This window comes from Magnolia sinica, chromosome 15, assembly GCF_029962835.1.
Source record: "Magnolia sinica isolate HGM2019 chromosome 15, MsV1, whole genome shotgun sequence".
NCBI lineage: Eukaryota > Viridiplantae > Streptophyta > Magnoliopsida > Magnoliales > Magnoliaceae > Magnolia > Magnolia sinica.
The window spans coordinates 24613603-24635505 of record NC_080587.1 but is presented as its reverse complement, the minus strand read 5'-3'; the positions used below and the strand labels follow the sequence as shown (position 1 = coordinate 24635505).

The window sequence follows — 21903 nt, the reverse complement described above, 5'->3', positions numbered from 1 at the left end:
TCCCACGAGCGAACTAAGCATATTGAGGTTGATTGTTACTTCAATCGGGAGAAAGTTGCATCTAGGGAAATCATCACCCTTTTTGTTTGATTCGGGGATCAACTTGCTGATGTTCTTACAAAGTCCTTAAGTTGAGATGCTCTTCATCGTGTTTGTGACAAGTTGGGCATGATCAACATCTATGCTCCAACTTGAGGGGGAGTCTAGAGAGTGTTAGTGTATAATGTGTGTGGTTAGTGGCTCTTTTAATGTAAGTGCATGTGCACACTTTCCTCTTCTCTTGCAGTGTACTATATGCTCTATGCTTATAAAATATTGTATTAAGACATGTTAGCCAATAAACAACATTTCCCCAAACTCTCCTCCTTCTTCTTCTCTTTTCTCCGTACTATAATCATCAAACCATCTTCTACTATTCCTACCGCCAACCATGTAATGCTACCACTTTGGGAGGAGAATCACAAGATCAAACAAATGATAGTCTCCCACTATCATCACTCAGATTTGGGTTGCCTAGTGATTTGTAAAAGGACTATAAAAAACCCCGATTTATCCAATGATCACACTGAGTCCTTTACCAATTGCCACTTGAGATGGTGAACCCACTCTCATAACCGAGCATACTCCTCTGCTTCTTTGTTTGACAAATTCCTTCCACATGGTGAAGCCCAGACGACGGAATCACCTACCAAGGATACACACCTGTCAATGGTCATCTCCAACTCCTCGGCTATTTTAGGTATGGATGGGAATACCATGTACATGGGCTCTCCCCTATACATAGATCCTTCCAGAATCAAATTCTTTTCCCATCGTCCCACGAGAACTGGATTCTAGCGTTGAACTTGTTCATCACTGATGTAACTCCCTTCCACAACATTGACACCCTATATAGCAATGATGTTTTCACCCATTGCCTGCCTTCCTGTAGGCCATATTTGCTTGCTATTACTTCCCTCCACAAGCTTCCTCCCTCCCTCCCAAACCTCTGTAGCCAATTACCAAGGAGGGCTTCATTTACTTGCACCGGCCTTTGTACTTCCACTCCCCCTTCCTTATATGGCTTGCACATGTCGTCCCACTTTAGAAGGTGAAACTATTGATCAAATGACCACATAAGTTGAGCATTCCCCTTTTTCCTATGGCTTGTTTCCCAAAACTACTAATCCTGTATTATTAAGAGAAGTAGGCATTGATACATCATATCTTACCACCCTCTTGGTTTTTGTCACTAATTTTACTATGTTCACAATAGTCCAAAATCTCATGTAGGGCTAAATCATTTCTTACTACCTTTCTGCTTTTGTCACGAACTCATTAAATTCACAACTATACAAATCTCATGATGCTTGATCTTGAATTAGTAATCTCAACCCACCAACAAATTTGGTGAGAATTGATATTCAGTCTCCAAGAGACCACCATGGGAAGATAACTGAAAGAATTCCTTAAATATCACTCGATTTAACTACTTAATGTTCTTCTTTTTGCTAGTGAAAGTGTTCCCTTTCTTTCCTTGAGGGGCACCTCTGAACCCCCCTAAACATAGTAGGGGGTTTGGAGAATCAGTTGTTTTAAGGTGTTCAACAAGGACAATTGCTTGTGAAATAACAACTGATTCTCTAAGATATTGCTAATGGGCAATAATAATGGATTCTCTAATTTCCGTTTAGCTATGGTAGTGTACCTTCTTGCATTGTTTGCCTAGATCACTTCATGATAGTGATATCCCCCTTGCTCGTGTTTTTCTTTGGCCATGATAACCTTTTTACACAAGTAAAGGAGATTTCACTATCATGGAGGGATCTAGGCAAGTGGGACCCACTCCATGCATACACGCATCGTAATGTGCGACCGCCTCAATTTACGCAAACACGCGTATCTCACTAATCAGGCATTACAATGGGGCGTGCCGCACGACGTTGGAATTGCAACGATTGCCGGGGTGTAGGACTCGGATCATTGCAATACAAAATCAAGGGTCAGATCGGCATTTGCTAATCTGGTCCGTCCCTGGTGTGCCAACATCGGAAACTAAGAGTACGGAAGGTCTTACACAGTAGAAGATGATTTGATGATTATAGTGTGGAGAAAAGAGGAGAAGAGAGAGAGAAGAAGAGAAAAGAAAAGAGTTTGGGGGAAATGTAGTGTGTTAGCTAACATGCCCTAACACACAATGTTTTATTACAATAGAGCATATAATACATTGTAGGAGGAAAGTGTGCACATGCACTTACATTAAAAGGGCCACTAACCGCACACAGTATACACTAACACTCTAAACTCCCCCTCAAGTTGGAGCATGGATGTTGATCATGCCCAACTTGTCACGAACACGATGAAGAGCATCTCGACTCAAGGACTTTGTAAGAACATCAACAAGCTAATCCAGGGATTGAACAAAAAGTGTGATGATTTCCTTATAGGCAACTTTCTACCGAATAAAGTGACAATCGACCTCAATATGCTTGGTGTGCTCGTCGAAAACCAGGTTACGAGCAATATGGATGGCCGCTTAGTTGTCACAATGAAGAGGAATAAGAGCCGAAGGAGGATAGCCAAGTTCTTCAAGAAGGGTGTGAAGCCACACGAGCTCGCATGTCGCATGAGCCATAGCACGATATTCTGATTCAGCCGATGACCGAGCAACAATCGATTGTTTCTTGCTCTTCCATGTAATAAGATTGCTACCTAGGAAGGTACAGAAGCCAGATGTAGAGCGGTAATCATAAGTACTACCCGCACAATCGACATCGGAATATCCAGAAAGATGAAGATGATCATGCGACTGAAAGCGGAGGCCAAGACTTGGGGCTGATTTTAGATACGGAAGTATGCGGTATACAGCCATGAGATGTGAAGCATGGGGAACTTGCATGAATTGGCTAACAACGCCCACCGCAAAGGAGAGATTTGGGAGAGTAATAGTCAAGTAAACGAGCCAGTCTACAAGTCGTCGATACATCCCGGGATAAAAAAAGAGGGCACTATCATTTGGCTGAAGCTTCTGCGAAGTATCCATGGAGGTAGTACCAAGTTTGCATCCTAATATGCCGGTCTCAATGAGAAGATCAATCACATATTTTCATTGTGACAAGACCAACCTAGATGAGGAGCGACCAACTTCAATTCCTAGGAAGTAGCGAATTAAGATCCTTGATCTCAAACTAGGTCTTCAAAAATTCTCTGACCTCCCACATTCCAATCGAATCACTACTGGACAGAACAATATCTACATACATAATAAGAATCATGATGACCATCGATCGACGACATATAAAGAGGGAATGATCGGCATGACTAGGAACAAAGCCGAATTCCATGAGAGCCTGACTAAATTTTTCGAACCATGCACGTGGGGATTGTTTGAGTCCATAAAGAGCTTTCTTTAACTGACATACAAGTGTACAGTTGTGGGAAGCAACAAAGATTGAAGGTTGATGCATGTAGACTTCCTCTGCAAGGTTCACATGGAGCAATGCATTCTTAACATCAAGTTGAAACAAGAGCTAGGATAAATTGATGGCCAATGAGATCACAACACGAATAGAATTAAGCTTAGCCACCGGAGAGAATGTCTCAAAGTAATCTACATCACGATTCATGAGTCTACGTGTAGCCTCTAGCAACAAGATGGGCTTTATAGTGATTAATGGAGCCGTTTGGAAGGAACTTGATTGTGTAAACCCATCGACATCCAACAGGTTTATGCCATAAAGGAAGAGGCACAAGCTCCCAAGTATGATTCTTTTCAAGAGCAGGCATTTCTTCTATTATCGCCTTCGTCTTGTGAGAGTGTAAGACCATACCCGAGTGTGTGCATTTCGTTCCTCTAGGTCTCGCGGTCTTACCGGTTAAATCCTGGCGACCCGCGACCTTCGATTAGTGTTTGCAGTCATCCTCAAGTCCGATCAAGTAGACCTAACCCGGATCGACCCAAATTTAGTGCCACAGTGACCGCATCGTCTCCGTGGTTCCATCGCCGCGTCTTGTGCGGCAATTCGAGTTGTAGATCATGAGTTGTGGGCCGCGCTCATTCTAGGCCATTGATGTGTGATTTGGTGGGACCCACCCTAGCATTGCACATTTTCCATGATTGATGACATCATCCTATGCATAGCTTTCTAAAAAGGCTACTCTATAGCCTACCCTATAGCCTCCCTAGACTAGGCATGGGTTGCTTCTCCCATGACTATGATTGCTTTTATCTTCTCTAGACCATCATTGCTAGCCTCTTTTAGAGAAACTAATCATTTCTCTTGGTTACATCTCCCTAGCAATCCCATTTCCCTCTCATTTTCTCCTTCTCTTCTCCTTGTTAGAGCCCAAACCGTCCCCACCCTCTCCCTTTCTCCAGCCCTCCTCTCTAATTCCCTCCAATCTAACCATTCCGAACTCATCTCCACCATAGAAAGCTTTTCCTTGGAGCTAGAGGATCGTTGTGGTATAGGATTGAAGATAGATCTTAAGGTGGGTGTTCCTTAGATAGAAATTTCTGATTTCTTTGATTCCATAGATGTTCTTTCCATCTCTTTCATTTTGAAGCTTGTGGGGCCCATCAAATAATGGTGGTGGCCCCCATGTCTTCATGGATGAGGCTTATAGCCCATCCTTTGTGCATGCATGATTCATGCAAGGGGCCATTCTCCATGGACCCCTACATAGTTTTCTTTCTTTGATCAAGGATCTTTGGGTCATCTAGACCCTTGATCCTTGGTGGAGATGGCATCTCCACCATAGATCTTGAGTAGGATGAGTTATGCTCATGTGGAACCATGTAAATCATGATATAGTGGATGAATGTGATTGTGCGATGAAGAGAAGGGCCTCAATGTGGCGGAACTCCTTCCCTTGTGGCCGGATTCTTTTATTTTCCTTGTTTATATCTTTGAAATCAAGATGTGTGTGGCCCACCTTGCAGCCTGGAACCATCCAGACCATCCAAAGAGGGAGGACGTCCTTGACAGTCCACCCTTGGACGTTGGGGCCCTAAATGTACCCAAAAATGGTACATGCAAATGGTATTTATTGATGGGAATGGTCTAGATGTTTGTGGGGCCTACTGGGGTGGTCCATACCATAATTTCCATGGATTGATTTCCTCTTTTTATAGTGATTATAATTATTTTATTTCAGTATTATGTTGCTGTACAGAAACTATCTGGACAGATTTTTGGGCTGTCTTGAGCTCAGTTTTTGAGATGATTGGTGGGGTGTTTGGTCTCATTTGATATATGCCTCTTGAAGCTGGGGACCCCACCTAGATCTCCCCCAAATTTCAGCCCTATCTGACACCGATTGAGGTCCCAAATGTGTGACCCAAGTGAGGTGGACAGTCTGGATTTTCTGGACTGTTTCCAGCAACATATCAGTGTGAAATTCCATAAATATAAAAACAAATTTCACTGGTGGGCCACATCCTTGGACCCACCTTGTAGTACATATATGAGGGGACCTAAAACCTATTTTTTCCAATTTTTTTAAGGCCATTGATCCACCCCATTGGAGGCTGAGATCAGGGTCTATCAAAATTCTGCACTTAACAGATTTGTTGGACAGTTTGGATTCCTTAAATTAATTAAAATACTTCTGCTAATTCAAAAATCATGAAATTTTATAGAGAGGTGGCCCACCCATGGTAGGACCCACCTACCAATTTTTGGGGCCAATGGACCCCTGTGCACACAGTGGCAAGGGCTAGACCGGCCCTCCAGGCTAGGATGCCCAGGTTAAACAGATTTTTTGGACAGTTTGTTTTCTTTAAATTAATTAAAATACTTTTGCTATTCCAAAAATTCTGAAATTTTACAGAGAGGTGGCCCACCCATGGTTGGACCCACCTACCAAGTTTCGGGGCTAATGGACCCCTGTGCATTTGGTGGCCAGGGCTGGACCGGCCCACCAGGCTGGGACGTCCAACCATGGCTGGGCCGTCCACCCCCCCTTGTGGGCCCATCTTGATGTATTTGTTACCCCGCTGTCCATCCATCTATGGTCCACGTGGGACGTGGCCCACCTCCCTGAGAATTTTCCATTTTTGGACCCAATTTATTGTGTTTTTGGGCCAATTGGCCAGGCCCATAGGACCCTTCACCTTGGGACGCCCAGGCCCATTGGACTGTTGCTGGACTTCTAGTCCAGCAGCATGGTCCACTTGATTTATGTGTGTCATTCATTACTCCCATTTGGTGGGACCTACAGGGATATACGTGGGCCACCAGTGAACATAAACTTAATTTATATTTATTATTGCTGGACTCCAACAAGCCCAGAAATGGGTGGGCTGGAAATTCCAACGATAGACCCATATTGGCTGCCCCTAATGGTATGATTTGGGGCAGCATAGCCCACCACATTTAAGGATGAATTATGCACATAAGCTTGCCATTTTCCAAGGCGCATTTGGGCTTCATTTGTGCACACTTGGAGGCCCACTTCCACTGGATTTTATTTTGGATCTATGCTCATAGTTTTGGTTGGCCTTGGTAGGCCCATTCGTCTTGGATCTTCTAGTTAGGTCCCTTGACCTTTGGGCCTGTATTTCACTACTTATTGTGATGGGTTTATGGGCCATAATGTGTAAGTAGTTGGGCCCTTGGTTGCCCACCAAAGTAACCTTGTACTTGGGCCAAGTTGTGAGGAGTAACTCACTTGGATAAAGCATAGAAATTGCCCATATGGTTGGATTATCGGGCTGCCCACTAGGCCCACCACAATATGTGGGTTTATGACCTTTATGGTTGGGCCCAAACCTTGCTTAAGGGCCCACCGTATTGCTTATGAGTTGGGTTTTGTGTAATTGCCCACTAGGCCCATGATTGGTTTAGGCATTGGGCCTTGATTTGTATTTGGTTAGAGGCGGGCTACCTCTTGGGAACCAGTTGAGGTTGGATGTCCTCCTGAGTGATTCTAAGGTAGGTCCATGGGTTTCTCTATGGGTGGTTAAAGGCCTACCATAGGCCCTAGGGCATTTATTGGAGGCCCAATATGAATGTATGTTATGTGGAGCCTATCTTAACGTATGTTTGGTCCAGGCCATCCAAGCCTTGGTTCGCCCAATTATGGGGACACTCTCTGTCTTGGGCTGCTGCTGGACTCGCAATCTAGTAGCGGGCCCACTTGATCTTTTATGATGTATACACACACTCCATCTGGTGGGGCCCCCTATGAGTATTGTTGGCCTTCATGAGATTATTCCCACATAGTTGACTAATTTATGGGCTTTAGCAGGCCCAAGAAGTTGAGTGGGCCAAAAGTTTATCAAGGGGCTTTAAATGTACATTGTTATGGCTGAAACTTTATTGGATGTGGGGCCCACCATATTGAGAATTTGTGTACGTGTTGCATGCCTATATTTTATAATCCTTGGGCTTAATTAGTGCATTCTTTTGGGTCACCTTTAGTGATCTAATGAAGACCCCATCTTAGGTCAGATTTTTGGGACATCTAGTGGGCCCAGAGTGGGCAGGGACGTCCTAGCTTGGCCCAGTCATACATTGGGCCGACTTCCACCATTTTGATGGACTTGTGGGCTGAGATAGGATGGTATTGGGCCCTTGGTTGCCCGCTTAAATTGCTAGTTATTGGGCTATTGTAGTGGGGCCCATTTCATCCAAACTTAAACTTATTTTTGGACCATACATTGTGTACGCAGGTTGCCCACCAAGTCCAACTTAATGTATGGAATTCTATGGCCATTGGGAATTAGGCCTTGAGCCTTAATTCCCCTCTTGGGGCCCATGTTGTTGAAGGTAGCATTAGACCCTTTTTCTTATGGCCCATTATGAGGGGTATATGTATGTGGCCACCTATTTTATCTTGATTGTGGGCCTTTGGCCTTCTATCCATATAGTTCATGGTTGATATGCCTTTTGGGGAATGGTGATTAAATGTCCCCATTATGGACCCCTCTAGGCCCGGCAGTATCTAAGTGGGATTGGATGCCCATCTCAGACTCTTGTTAGGGCCATTTCTGTATTATTTAGTCCTGTAGCTTATATGCTTAATCTCATGGACTACCCCAGGTAAATGGGCCTCCATTGGAGGTTGATTCCTTATGGATATTGTCTAAATACCTAGTCTTGGTCCCTTCTTGGATAGGAGTGTACCGCATTGTATATCGCCGCATAGTGCGTCTAGATTCAACTTCATGGCCCATGTACATCATTGTATGCTTGGTTGGCATTGTGTATGTGTTGTTATGGTTATACCATTGGGCATTGCATGTTACCTTCTCTGAGGGACAATATCCCCTCTTGAGCACGTTGGATGCTTGGAATTGATGCCTGATTGATTGTGTGATTCATGCATATGGCATTGCATAGCATGTGGATATTCGCTCTTACTTCATCAGGGCCGTAGACTCCATAAGTATATCGTGAATGGCCATGATTGGACACCGAAAATGTTATTTGAGCATATGGGGTGCATAGGATGCCCTTGGGTGAAAACCCCAAAACTTCCATGGTACCAAGGATCTGCCCCAGCGCCGTGACCGGGTGGAACCATGAGCACACAAGGGCCTTACACCGTTAGGCCGCGACTCCCATTGTCGTGTAGTCGGTTGGGTTGGGGTGTGGCCTTACTCGCCTGAGAGAAAGAGGGCAATAGCTAGGCTGAGTTTGACCAGCTCATAAATGGGTCCGCTACCGTCAAGCCTTACTGGTGATTGGCTGACCACAGGTGGGTAGTGATGTCTTTTACGCTCGTTTGACTGTGCGGGTCTGGAGAGCGGCAGTCATCCTACAGTGTACTTGACCTCAGTAATTTCCTTATAATGGAAATGTATTTGATATGTGGATTGGATATGAGCACTTGCATTACTTCGCATTGCATTTGCATCGGTTGTATAAGCCTTATATTGCATCGCCTTGGCATGGTGCCCAGTACTCATTGCATTACAGTACCCATTGCATTATATAGCCTTGGTATGGCTTCCTGCATTATTGTACTGCCTTAGTATAGCTTCTTGGGTTCATGGTAGCCTTGGTAAGGCTGGTGGAGTTGGCTTTGATCATGTTTCCTTCCTGTATCCCTTATTATTCTTCTGCGCACTATTGTCACACACTTTCACCACCCTCTAAGCTTTCTATAAGCTTATGCATGATTGATGCGTGTAGGAGATCCTAGGTCGGTATCGTAGCGGCAGAGCTTGGATAGGAGTTGAGCCGAGTACCCCAGTGTTGCAGATCTTTCCCTCTTTCTTCTATTATCTTATGTATTTCCTTCAGCCTTGTATTTAAAATTCAAATTTATAGTGGATTTTGTAATGTGTCCTTTTGTTATTTCTGAAATTTACTTGTTGTGATCTTAGGTATGCTCGTATTGGAATGAATATATGATTACGAAAAATCCTCCTTGTACGATCCCAGGATCGGAACCTGCCTCAGGAGACGAGATTAGGGTACTACGAAGGTTGTTGCGGCCAGAACTGGCTATCGGGTTCCTTGTGAGTCCGGTTACCGAGTCTGGGGCGTGACAGGAGAGAGACCGAGCAGTCTGTGATGAAAGAGAAGCTACAAATGACTGAAAAGACGGTGAAAGATGATCATATGAAACAAAATTACTAATGGGGTGCTAAGTACAAGATCGTGAGCCTTTGCGCAAGGCAATGGAGAGATCCAGACTCGAGGTAAGAGAGTCACCTGAGCCAACATCCAAAGTGAGTGGAAGGGTGGATGGCTGAGCGTGTGAAGATTTATCTCGACGATGGTAAAGTCATCCAATTCACCAATAGGATGCTGAACGGAGGGAAGACGAGTTTCCTCGTGATCACTAGTGGAAGAGGAAGAAGATAAAGAGTCATGCTCCCCTGACTCGCAAGAGGATCACAGGGGGATCATCCTATAACTGAGAACAAAGAAACATCCTCAAAGAAGGTTACATCGGCAGAGATATATTTCTTGCCAGTTAAGGGGTCATAACATTTATACCCTTTCTGACTCCAAGTGTACCTTATGAAGACACATTTAATTGCCCTGGGGCTAAGTTTATCATTACTTCCATCCAAAATTTGTAAAAAGCATGTACGACAAAAAACTTTAGGTGGTAACGGAAATGGATTGTCATGAGGATACATTATAGTAAATGAAGATTTGTAGGACAAGATACGTGAGGGCATACGATTAATAAGAAAAGTAGCAGTTAGAAGAGCATCACCTTAAAAATGTTTAGGTAGCTGCATGCTAAGGGTAAGGGTGCGAGCAACTTCAAGAAGATGACGATTATTTCATTTGTGATACCATTTTGTTGAGGTGTGTGAGCACACGATGCCTGAGACAAAATACCATGCTCCTGCCCCCCCCCCCAAAAAAAAAAAAAAAAAAAAAACATAATGGAGGGTTTTGATGGAACATTGAAACTGAGTGCACACATCATGATAAAACACTTTAAACGCATCAAACACCTCACTTTTAGATTTCAAAAGATAAACCCAAGTCATGTATGAATAATCATCAATAAATACGACAAAATATCTAAATCCAAAAGTGGAGGTAACTGGAGCTGGTCCCCTGACATCCGAGTGAACCAGAACAAAAGGTTGGGGTTTCCTCCCAGAAGAGCTAGGAGGAAACGTAGCATGATGATCTTTAGACAATTCACAAATATCACAACCAATGTTGTCGAATCGCATATGCGATCTTGTGCGATCGCACAATCGCATATATCTCTTTTTTTATTGAAAAAAATCCTGAAAAACCTGTATTTGCCCCGTAATGTTGATTAAAAAGTATGGAAAACCTGTATCTGCCCCATAATAGACAATTACCGGGCTGTTATGGCCTTTATAGGGGATGTAACGTGCCGTTAACGGCAATCACGAGTCATTTTTTTTCCCATAATGGCTGTTACGGCCGTTACAACCCTGTAACGCGTAACGGTTGCCACCGTTACCTATACATAACGGCCTTTACGGCACACCATGATCATAACGGTTTAGTAACAGATAGGAGAGAAATAAAATTCTCACTCTAGCTATTGATGGGTGGCTTATGCGGCAGTGCCACCATGTCATGGACTCTCAGTTCAGAGAAAGGGTACTAAAAGCGGCAGCAAGTGTATTATTAAGAAGATAAACGCCTCCTTGCTCATGTCCCCCACCAATCACCCTCTTCGTCTGTAGGTCCTGGAACAAACAATTAGAAGGGAAGAAGATAATGAAACAATTTAATGATTTAGTTAGATAGCTAACAGACAATAAGTTTAATGGAAAACGAGGCACATGCAAGACTGATAATAGAGGCAAGGAAGGAGAAAGAGAGATGGAACCAATCCCAGATATAGGAGTTTGGGTTCCATCTGCGACTGTGATATACTGAATGTGGGGAGAAGGAGAATAAGAGGAAAAGAGTTGTAACTTACCAGTCATATGGGAGGAAGCTTTAGAGTCTATGACCTAAGAGGTATGAGAGGATGATGCAAGAAGAGCAGTACCTGACTGGGCCGAAGCCGCATGAGGAGGCTTAGGAATATCATGAACATGAAGCCGCGTCGAGGCATCATATGTAGCCAGAGAAATGACGAGAGACTCCCATGAACAAGACTGCTCAACTGTCAGGGTGGAAGACTGACCCTTAGGAGTAACTGTGGAAGCAACAAAAGTAGCAGCACACGTAGGACAACTATGGAGCTGCTAGCAATAATCAGCAGTGTGATTGGTTCCACCGCAATGCGGACAAATGCGGGAGCCATCCAGTCCTCGTCCACGCCCACCATGAATACGAAGATCATGATTGCCATGACTACGATCTCCCTCGTAGCCTCTACCATGACCACCATAACAAAAAATACGACCTGAACTCAAGGATGGTGTCCGAAGGCCAAGAAGAAGAGAAGACCTAATGCCAGCAAGATGTGCAGAACGCTCTGGTGGCATAAATTAATGGTAATCAAGAGCAGAGACAGTAGCGCACTGGCACATGGCATAGATTGTCGTCAATGGGGGAAGAGGATCCTGCATAACAACCTAATCCTGAACATGAGGATAATCGGATTTCAACCAGGCTAGGAACTGCATGATACAAGTATCATCCCGCTGCTTAAGGGCATGTTTATGATCCTCTTTACATTTGGAAGGAAAAGGTTGATATAGGTCCAGCTCATCCTACATACCCCCAAGTGTCGAACAGTAATCTTTTAATGATATTGAGTTTTGTTGGAACTGACCAATTTCTTGAATAAGCTGGAATACCGGTGAAAAATTTTGAAACTTAGAGAACATATCATGAAGCGTATACCAAATGCCTTTAGCTGAGGATAAAAACATTACTGAGTGGCTAACCAAAGAATCCATACTATTCAACAACCATACAATAACTTGATAATTCTCCTTTGTCCAAGACTTGTAGGTAGCATCTTTAGAGCTTGGGGGATCATCTAAAATATACGACAACTTCCCATTGAACATAATTGTCACCATTCAACTTAATGGAGGTAATATGCAAGGTGTTGGATTCAAGAGAGCCCATGTTAAGAGATGAGGGCCCTTTGTCGTCCAAGGAGACTCCAAGTAAGAAGGATTGATTTAAATAACTCTTTCTCACTCAATCATTCAAGGGAATGAGAGATAAACTCCAAACAATTAGTAATCCTCTAAAATAACAACAAATCCAGTCAAATTTGACGCAAATGAGTGAAAAACGGCTCAGTTGCACGTCCATTTGGGGTTTAAAACCCACTTAAACATGAATCATGGCTAAAAATTACTTCATGAGTAGCTTGGGAGGAAGATTTCGATACATGTTGAGCAAAGAAACCAAAGAAAAACTTACCGATTTGAGGTAGATCAAAGAAAAACAGATTAGGGACCCGATTTTTGAATTTCTCTATTTCGGCCAAAACACCATGAAAGAATGTCTAAAAAATTCTAAAAAAGTCATGACAAATCTTTTAAAATCAAGATTTATCAAACTCCTAAACTTTTAGCTCAAATGGGGTCCATGCGTCCGTACAACGTTAACGTCAGCAAGTGATGTGTCGCCTCTCAACTTGCTAGATACCGAATGCCCTGGTTATGCATTGATACCAATTAGAAGATGATTTGATGATTATAGTGTGGAGAAAAGAGGAGCGAGAGAGAAGAAGAGGAAAGAAGAGAGTTTGGGGGAAATATAGTGTGTTAGCCAACATGCCCTAACACACAATGTTTTATTAGAATAGAGCATATAATACATTGTAGGAGAAGAGAAAAGTGTGCACATGCATTTACATTAAAAGGGCCACTCATCATACACACTATACACTAATACTCTCTAGATACACATCACACAATACTTGCAGCGAAGGAAAAACAAGTAGTTTCCAGAAATGGAAATAGGAAAACTAGAATTGTCATCTCTTGGTTTGTTGTACAATACTCTCTAGAATCTAGATACACATCACAATACACATCACACGATACTCACACAATACTATTGCGGATAGTATTTATGGTTCTACCTTTGCCTCATCAGCTAGTTTTCATGCCTTTGGATGAATAGTGACACCACATCGTCTGCATTTTCTAGATTCACTCCCAGAAATGGAAATAGGAAAACTGGAATTGTCATCTCCCGGTTTGCTGTAGTTAGCCTCACGGTGTGCTTGATTGGTGAGTCTATCGTCTCCACTTCTTTCCCTTTTGCAGGCTGCTGCTCATCAAGGCATTCGAGTGTCAATCTTCACTTGGGCTGACTCTGAGGCTCTACCTTGGCTTCTTATTGGTTCCTCTCTTGATGGCGCAATTGGTATTGATGAAAGAGTACATGTTCATAGCCATAACAATCTTCACATATGATACCACATTCAAATCGTTTGCTTACTTTGACACGGCCAATGCATCTAGAGCTAGTATACTATACATATGCACATCCCTTGAACTTGCAAAATACCAATATCACTTTCATATAAATGATAACTTTCTTCACGGCCACCAGTTGCCTACTAAACTATGGTGAGTCCACTTTGACCCTATAGTAACTATCATTGTTCAAAGTATCCCTGATATTTTATCAGTATCTCCAGCTCAGCGATACCGATAACACTTGTAGTATCGGAAATTCCATGTATCGAAAATGTATTGCTAATTATCACCGATGTATCGATATCACTAATGTATCGCCAATATTTTTTACTGTGTAAATTCCAAGTGTCATTTGTATTGCCAGTGTATCGGACATATTTCGATAATATTGCTAAAAATCTATTTATTAAAAAAAATTCTATTTCAAAATTTTTTATGGGCGCATGGTTGTATGCAATATTCAATTTGTTGATGATAATATTGTGATATTATCGTTATTGCAACATGGGAAATATCGAGACCACAATCTTTCGTTTCCTTTCTGGTTGTCGACGATTTCTTGGCAAAATATCATCTATTGTCGATATTCTGAAATACCGAAGGATATTTGGATGGAAGGTTGGATGGTTGGATTGACAGATGAGATGGATGGGATGGTTGGACTGATTTCTTACGACAAAAGATGCTTTTAGGCCCCTATTAAATGGACAATTATTATGTATGCATTCTTTTTGCAATTTTTTTTAATTCCTAAATAGGTAAATATGTGTATTTTAGCATCTCCTAAAGTTTTGCTAAAAAATTCCACCTTTTTCCCCATGTTTCCCCGCATTTCCAGTTATCAACGATATCGATATTGTTTCTATATCCCCAACCAACGAAACCTGTAGGGATACCGATACTTCAAACATTGGTCACTATTACAGCCAGCCCTAGGATCATTGTCCCGCATATGCAATTTTGCATGTAGTCTGGTCTCAAATTCTTACCGCCCTAATGGATGTTGATGAGTTGGCATCATTAGTCGCTCATCTTGAACAAGCAAATGCATCATGCCCATGTTCCTAGTCAATTGTTCCAATAGGTCCCTAACCTCTTAATTAGATCTGTAAAGCTTTTGATTAGATTGATAGACTTCTTGAAGAGTGACTTGGAGATAGTTCATTCTTTCCCTCTTGTTTCGATCCGATCAGCCATATGATCTATCATAGAAATCTATCTACTTTGATTAGGATATAATCTTTTAAAAAAAAAAAAATCTTTTTGGTAAGAAAATATATTAGAAGGCAAAATGCCAGAAAAAAAAACCAAAACAAGCAAAATGAAGGAACAAGGCAACAACAAAACAAAACAAAATAAACAAAGAAGAAACCTGAAAACAGCTATACAACTCGAAACCAGACCCTGAGGAGCAAACACACTAATCCAAGATCGAGGAGATGACTGTTCTATCTAACAGGTTTAGACTGAACAACCGATCTTTCAGATCCCAGATAATCTACTTCGAAAGGGAGGAAGAAGAGGAAAGTAGGTCCTGAAAACAGCGATTGTTCCTTTCCCTCTAGAGAGAGCCCAAAAGTAGCCATGGCAACCATCTTCCAAATGAGCAAGGGATTCTTCTCAAGGTCTAAGTTGTTCCAAGTGAACAAGAAGCTTTGAATCGAACCAGGCATAGCCTAAGAAACTTAGAATTTGTTGGAGATAGTTGACCACACTTCGGCCGCACACTACAGTGGAGGAATAAGTGAGGGATGTACTTCTTGTTGCCAAGGCACAGGAGGCAAACGTTAGGGAGGATAAATTCTCGCTAGAAGCCATATGAAGGCTGCAATCTTAGGAGTGACTTTGAGCAACCAAATGAAGGAAAAATAGGTCTTTGATTGGATGATGATCTTGTAATGTGGCTGAAGAAACATTTCACAGTGAATTTGCCAGAAGCAGGGAGGGTCCAAGTTAGACTGTTGACTTCTTCAAATAAGGGCTAGGTACCATGGAGAAGTTGAAGGAGCTCTAGCAGATCCTCTGATTCAGCTTCTGAGAGAACCCTCCTACAAGCAGTGTTCATGTTGTCGACGATTTGTTGATATTATCGCCCGATAATATCGGTGTCGCTACACTGGCGACACCGAAACCCCAAGTCTTCGTTTCTCTACAGAATATCGGCGAAATTTTCGGCAAAAACCCATTTTTCGGAGATAGCATCGATAAAAATGGGTTCTCGCAGAGAATATCGTGTGGTGTGGTTGAAATAAAGGAAAAAAAAAACCCTTCAATTTCACGATTTTTGTACCTGATCGAAACTCGGAAGAACAAAATCCCTTTGGCCTCGATCGACAGCCCTGTTAGGTAAGAAAAACCTACAAATTTCCCCCTTTGTTCCGAATGGAATATCGATGTCGCAATTTCGGCGAAAAATATGAAATTTTGCCAGATTTCCCCTCAATTTGGGTCTGATTTAGGGTTTTGAAACCCTTGGTCAAAAACCCCTCGGCAAGAAATCCTCTCGCTCTGATATTTGTGTTTAAAAAAAAAAAAAAAACTTCGAGCCTCGGAACTAGAAGTGGTTGCGTACCAAGGAAAGCGGAATGGCTGGTGTACCTCACACCAGCTATGTAGCTGTTGAAGGTACGTGTCGTGCGAAGACGAGCACTGACGCTCCTCGAACTCCGAGTTGTACGAACGGTTCAAAGGATATCAAAGTTACATGGGCCCCACAATGATGTATTTATTATATCTACACCGTTCATCTATTTTTAGATATCATTTTAGAGCATTATGCAAAAGATGAATCATATCCAAAAATCATCTGTACCACACCATAAATAGTAGCGGAGATAATGATTTTCACCGTTAAACAATTTTTAGAGCCCACCGTAACGTTTATTTTACATCCAATCTATTCATAAGGTCACAAATACCTGAATGAAGAGGAAAAATAAATTTCTTGTTCCAAAACTTCTGTGACCCCAAAAAGGGTTTCAATGGTAGACGTTTAATCCTCCACTGGTTTTTGCTGTGTGGTCCACATGATAGTTAGATTTGTCTTATTTTTTGTCCCAAGCCTTAAGACGATCTCGCCAAATGGATGGACGGTTTGGATATAACACATATATCATGGTGGGCCCAGGAAGCATTGACCAGTAGCCACCTCTTTACTGGCAGCGTCGGTACAATCTGAATCCCCACGAATTGCAAAGGGAAGCAGATTGGGTATAGCCCCGACAACACCTAGCTATGGGGCCCACCGTAATGTATGATTTTTATCCATGCTGTCCATCCATTTTGAAAAATCATTTTATATGATGAGCCCAAAAATGGGATAGATTGAATGCCCACGTGAACCACACCATAAGAAACAATGGGGACCGACTACCTAGTGCTGAAAACCTATCAGGGCCACAAAAGTTTTGGATCAAGGTCATGTGTATGTTTTTCTGACGGTGTGGTCTACCTGAGATTTGGATCTACTTCATTATTGGGCCGTGTTTTGAGGGTCAAATATTGCATATTAGACCCCAGTTATTGCCAAGATTTACAAACATGGTACTGTTTAACGGCTCAATTTAATTGTGTTTGTGATGCAAGGTGTATTTACGAGCTTGAACTGAAATAGGGTGCTTAAAGAATGGATTTAATGCTCTGATGACACCAAAGGCAAGGGACAGACCCCAGGGGACCAAGATTGATGGATTTACATGCCAGAGATCCCAGAAAATCGAGAAACTGAAGCTCAAGTGGCTTGAAAGATGTCCAAAATGCGAGATCACAAGGTACCCACCATCCATTCGGCTCAAAACTTCATATATGGCCTGAGGACCATAAATTAACCGTACATGTCAATTTTCAGCCATTGGATCCATCTAGAAGAGGCCCAATAGACAGATCAGGCCCCATATCAGAGATCTGGGGCCCACCTGATCTCTGGACATCCCTCAATTTTGGACTCAACCATTTAAATTAGACGTGGAAGTGGATGAACGGAACGGATTCCAATGATACATCATGATGGACCCCACATGTACATTGCATGTACAGAGGGTACACGTGCACAAGATGTGCACCGGACGGAGAGTCCGGTCAAACAAAAGGGCTGACTGATAGTTTTTAAAGAAAAATAAAAACCATCCAGCATCCTTGCGCACGGAGGCCTTTTTGAGTAGTGGGGCCCACCCGTCACATATATGGAAGATCTGAATCGTAAAATGTGACCATATGGGGGGTTTGACCCTCTCCTAGGTGTCCTTTTGGCCTCACACACACATAAATATGTGTATCCTCGAAAAACACAGGATGGACGGCGAATTTATTTTATACAGTGGACCGCACCAAAACCAGATAAAAACTACTCTTTCCTGACTGAAATTTCGCCAGAAATCCAATTAGCGGGGTGAATTTTCCATAAAACATCACTATGAGGCCCACCGAACATGTCTGCACGTCTGCGTAAGCCTTACGCGCGTCCGGGAAATCCAGAGATTTGGGGGAGCTTTGGGCCATGATCATCGATCTTTTCGAAGATCTGGACCGTCCAAGTGGAGCCCAGGACATCCATAACCCCATCCACGAAGCCAGATTCCAAAAACAAGCTGTACAGCCATCCTGAAATCCACCAAATGCAAGCTATTTTTGCATTTTTTCTCGCTGCACAAGGAGTGCGTAACTCCTTATGCATTGCCGCCTCTCCCTCTACTATAGATAGAGATGTGGGTTCTCCTCCTCCTAAACTTATAATAGATTGGGGATACAAGTGATTGGATTGGGTTCCCATCTATAAAATTAGTTATATATAAAATTTAAAAAATCTATAAAATTTTAAAACAAAGATAGAGAGTTACGATGTTTAACCTAATCATGTCTATTCTAGGATAAACCTCTTAGCTAGGCTATGCCTTTTTTTTACCATTGGAGTTCGAACTTTTTACAAATGACATTTGTAAATGACATGGTTGATTTTAGTAAATTAAGGGAATGTTTTTAGGTTTAATGGTCTATTGTGACTAAAATTACAATCGTATTATGCGATAGCTTTAAGAAAGTTCCATTGCTTTTGGATTATGACGTGCCACAAGGCCATATTGATTCACCATTCAAAACTCGTGCATGTGACGATGACAACATTCCTAACCTTTATATATTGTTGATTGGTTTGGTAATTAGTTTAATGGAGTCGTTTACTTTGTCATCGGACATGGTTTGGTAATGGAATCCATTTTAATTCATATACCTTTCATACTGAAAACTATATCAAAGTAAGGTCAGTTTGACTTAATGTTGAACCTAAACACCCTAAGAATTTGTTAACACATATATAAACCCTCTTCAGCTTAGTGTATTCTTAATGCAGACATGGTGTCCACCACGGCAATACATGGAAAATGGGACACTTTTGAGTACCTCGACTATGTACAAAAAATGCCTCAGCATCTTTATTGAGGTGATTGAGCCAAAAAGGAAGCTTTCTTATTGCTGATCAAGGAAAATAACTAAATAGACAAATGCCACACATGCAAGTCATTCTTGAAATCGTGCGTTCCTCGGTTGAGCTTTCCGATAAAGCACCATTTCCAATGCCTAAACGCATGCATGTATAAGGAAATCTAGGTTACTTGTGTAGTCAATGCTGTAGAGAAGACATGGGTCCCCCAGCTTTGAGTGTACCTTTTTCACACCTCTAAGACATGGGTCCCCCAGCTTTGAGTTGTACACCCATCAACTCCCTATGTCAATTTCCTGTTGTGTGTATGCTAGTTTTTTCCCCCCTTCCAATCTCTTGGTGACAAAAAAGATTTATTTATTTTCACCAAAACTTTTCAGATCAACAAGTGTGCTCAACTACAGTACAAAACAGGAAAACCATGTAAATTGAATAAGAGATATTTGACAGTTATGCTGATTCATCATATAAAAGCCATGCTTCTAACTGCAAGTTTCTAAAGATATCTAAACATCCATCATTCATATTTCATAGATCACAAAGGCATATAGCTTCACGTTTCTCCCATCTTAAGAAATGCCCAGAGTTACTTTACTGGCAACCACATGAAATATCCAATTCCTTTAGAGGTTGAAGTATCACTAACTCAATAAATCAGACTGGTGTTAAGTCAACAGGCACCACTAGAATCAGTCAAACATGCGATGGACATCTGAGCTATGCTTAAGGAAGACCAACCGAGTAGATGACCTGGCTCAAAATAAGAACGGTTCCATACATGTGTAGCCTCCACATGATGAATTGACCAGCCTGATTTTCAGGCCTGCTCATTTAGACAGAGGAGCCCACTTGATACATGATTTAGATGTCCCATGAGTGACATATCAGCGTGTGGCTGTATAGAGGTGCATGTAGAAGTACCTTCAGGCTTAGCAAAGTTCTAAATTAGATTACATCAAACATGACTTCGAACTAAACTGTATAAAAGAAAAAACCAAATCCAGTGATAAGATTTGTCACCTTACTTTTGACAGGTCTCCCTCAAGATTTGTACAAAGCACTGGTACTACATTCTGAAATGCAAAAGAGAGCAAATGTTAGTCACTTTTGATTTTGAACTATCATTGAAAGTAAGGAAGCTTACCTGGTACACGAATGAGAGTGCTATTATGGGTATACTAAGTGGAACAGCTTCATAGTTTGCTTTTAGAAGAGAGCTCCATTGCAGGTCCCCACATGCTACCCCCTACAAAGGTACACTTTCCTTGTTGACTATTAATCAGGCATAATGGTAAAACTTGCCAAGCAATATACCAACATTAAGGGCCTGTTTGGTTTTCCAATTTCCTATGAAATGCATAGTAAACAAACCATCATTATCATTTCCAGGTGTTTGCTTAAAAGAAATTATGGCTCATAAATCAAGAGTCAAATATACTCTCAAATAACATGTGAGATCAAGTAGTAGAATTAAGATAATTAACAAAAAAAAAAAAAAAAAACACAAGCATTCCCATAATCATCACGAATCCCACGAAAACCAAAAGAACATCATGCATGATCCTAGCCTAAGTTACCAATATCATCACACAAGATCATTAAATAAAACGAAACTAGGATCTAATAGATGTAGGGACATCCAATTAGCATAGGATATAGTCTATTTCAAAGTAGAAGGCCTAAAACAACCTAGGGTAAAAATTAGGGTTTAGGTAATTTGGAAAAGTATGAAAATTAGGGATTTTAGGTTTAGGTTTAGGGTTAGGGTTTTGGGAATGGAAGAAATGGTTTTTGATATGAGAATGATGGAAAGCCAAAAGGGGCAAAGTGTGGCCGTACGGCCAACCCGAAGGATTCACATGTGTGGCCATACGGTCACATGTGTGGCGTGGGATAGACGAGTTAGGTTGGTTAGGGTTTGGGATTGTGGATAGGTAAATGAAAGATTGATTTATGAAAGGATGAAGGCTTAGGATGGGATAATCGAAAATTCAAAGAAAATACCTTGATAGAGGAGAAGAGAGAAGATGGTGTGGGGATGGATGGATACCTCGCACCTCTGTTAATGAAGATTAGCCTCGCAGCAATCTTCCTTCCAAATCGCATGGAAGTATCTTCAAGTTGCATGAAGATGGAAGAAGAAATCAAGAGTCTCTCTCTCTCTCTCTCTCTCTCTCTCTCTCTCTCTTTAAAATAATTTAAATCACAAAATCCAATGAGGGAGAGGGTCACACGCCCACCCTCTTTTATAGCTTTAAGAAAGTTCAAAAATTACAATAAACACCATATTTTGTGAATTTTGACGAAAATAGCCATAGCCTAACTAAAATCAACTAAAAACACTCATAATATCATCCAAACTTAACATAAACAAAACTAAATACTATAAATTGATAAAAGCTGATAAAAAATAATGTGGACGATCCACAATCAATGGCCTGATAATGTAATTCAACAGCCCGATAATGTGATTCAACGGCCCGATCGTTACGTCCCTCCGATCCAACGGTTTGGATCATTCCATAAAGCAGCCTATGTGCATATTCCCAATGTAGTGTCTTCTAGATGCTCGCACATGCACATGGGGTCTTCAGTACGATCATGGATACTCGCCTAGCCAAAGGAAAATCGGTATGGCCTGCCTCCTTTGATACGTATGCAAAGGTGTACGTGAAGTGATGTTCTCATC

The 21903-nt window shown here is 41.8% G+C and overlaps 1 protein-coding gene across 5 annotated transcripts in view; it reads right to left on the bottom strand.

The window, feature by feature from the left end:
• LOC131228173 (uncharacterized) overlaps positions 1-21903 on the bottom strand; it is a 92485-nt gene that overhangs the window by 10023 nt on the left and 60559 nt on the right. For all 5 annotated transcript variants that reach the window (XR_009162742.1, XM_058224023.1, XM_058224020.1 and 2 more), the window contains 2 exons: positions 20359-20460; positions 20235-20287 (listed from right to left, as the gene is read on the bottom strand). Coding sequence is in view for 4 of the 5 variants with exons in the window: in XM_058224023.1 (XP_058080006.1) it covers positions 20235-20287; positions 20359-20460 (155 nt within the window). In the remaining variant the exon portion in view is untranslated. The remainder of the gene's footprint in view (positions 1-20234; positions 20288-20358; positions 20461-21903) is intronic.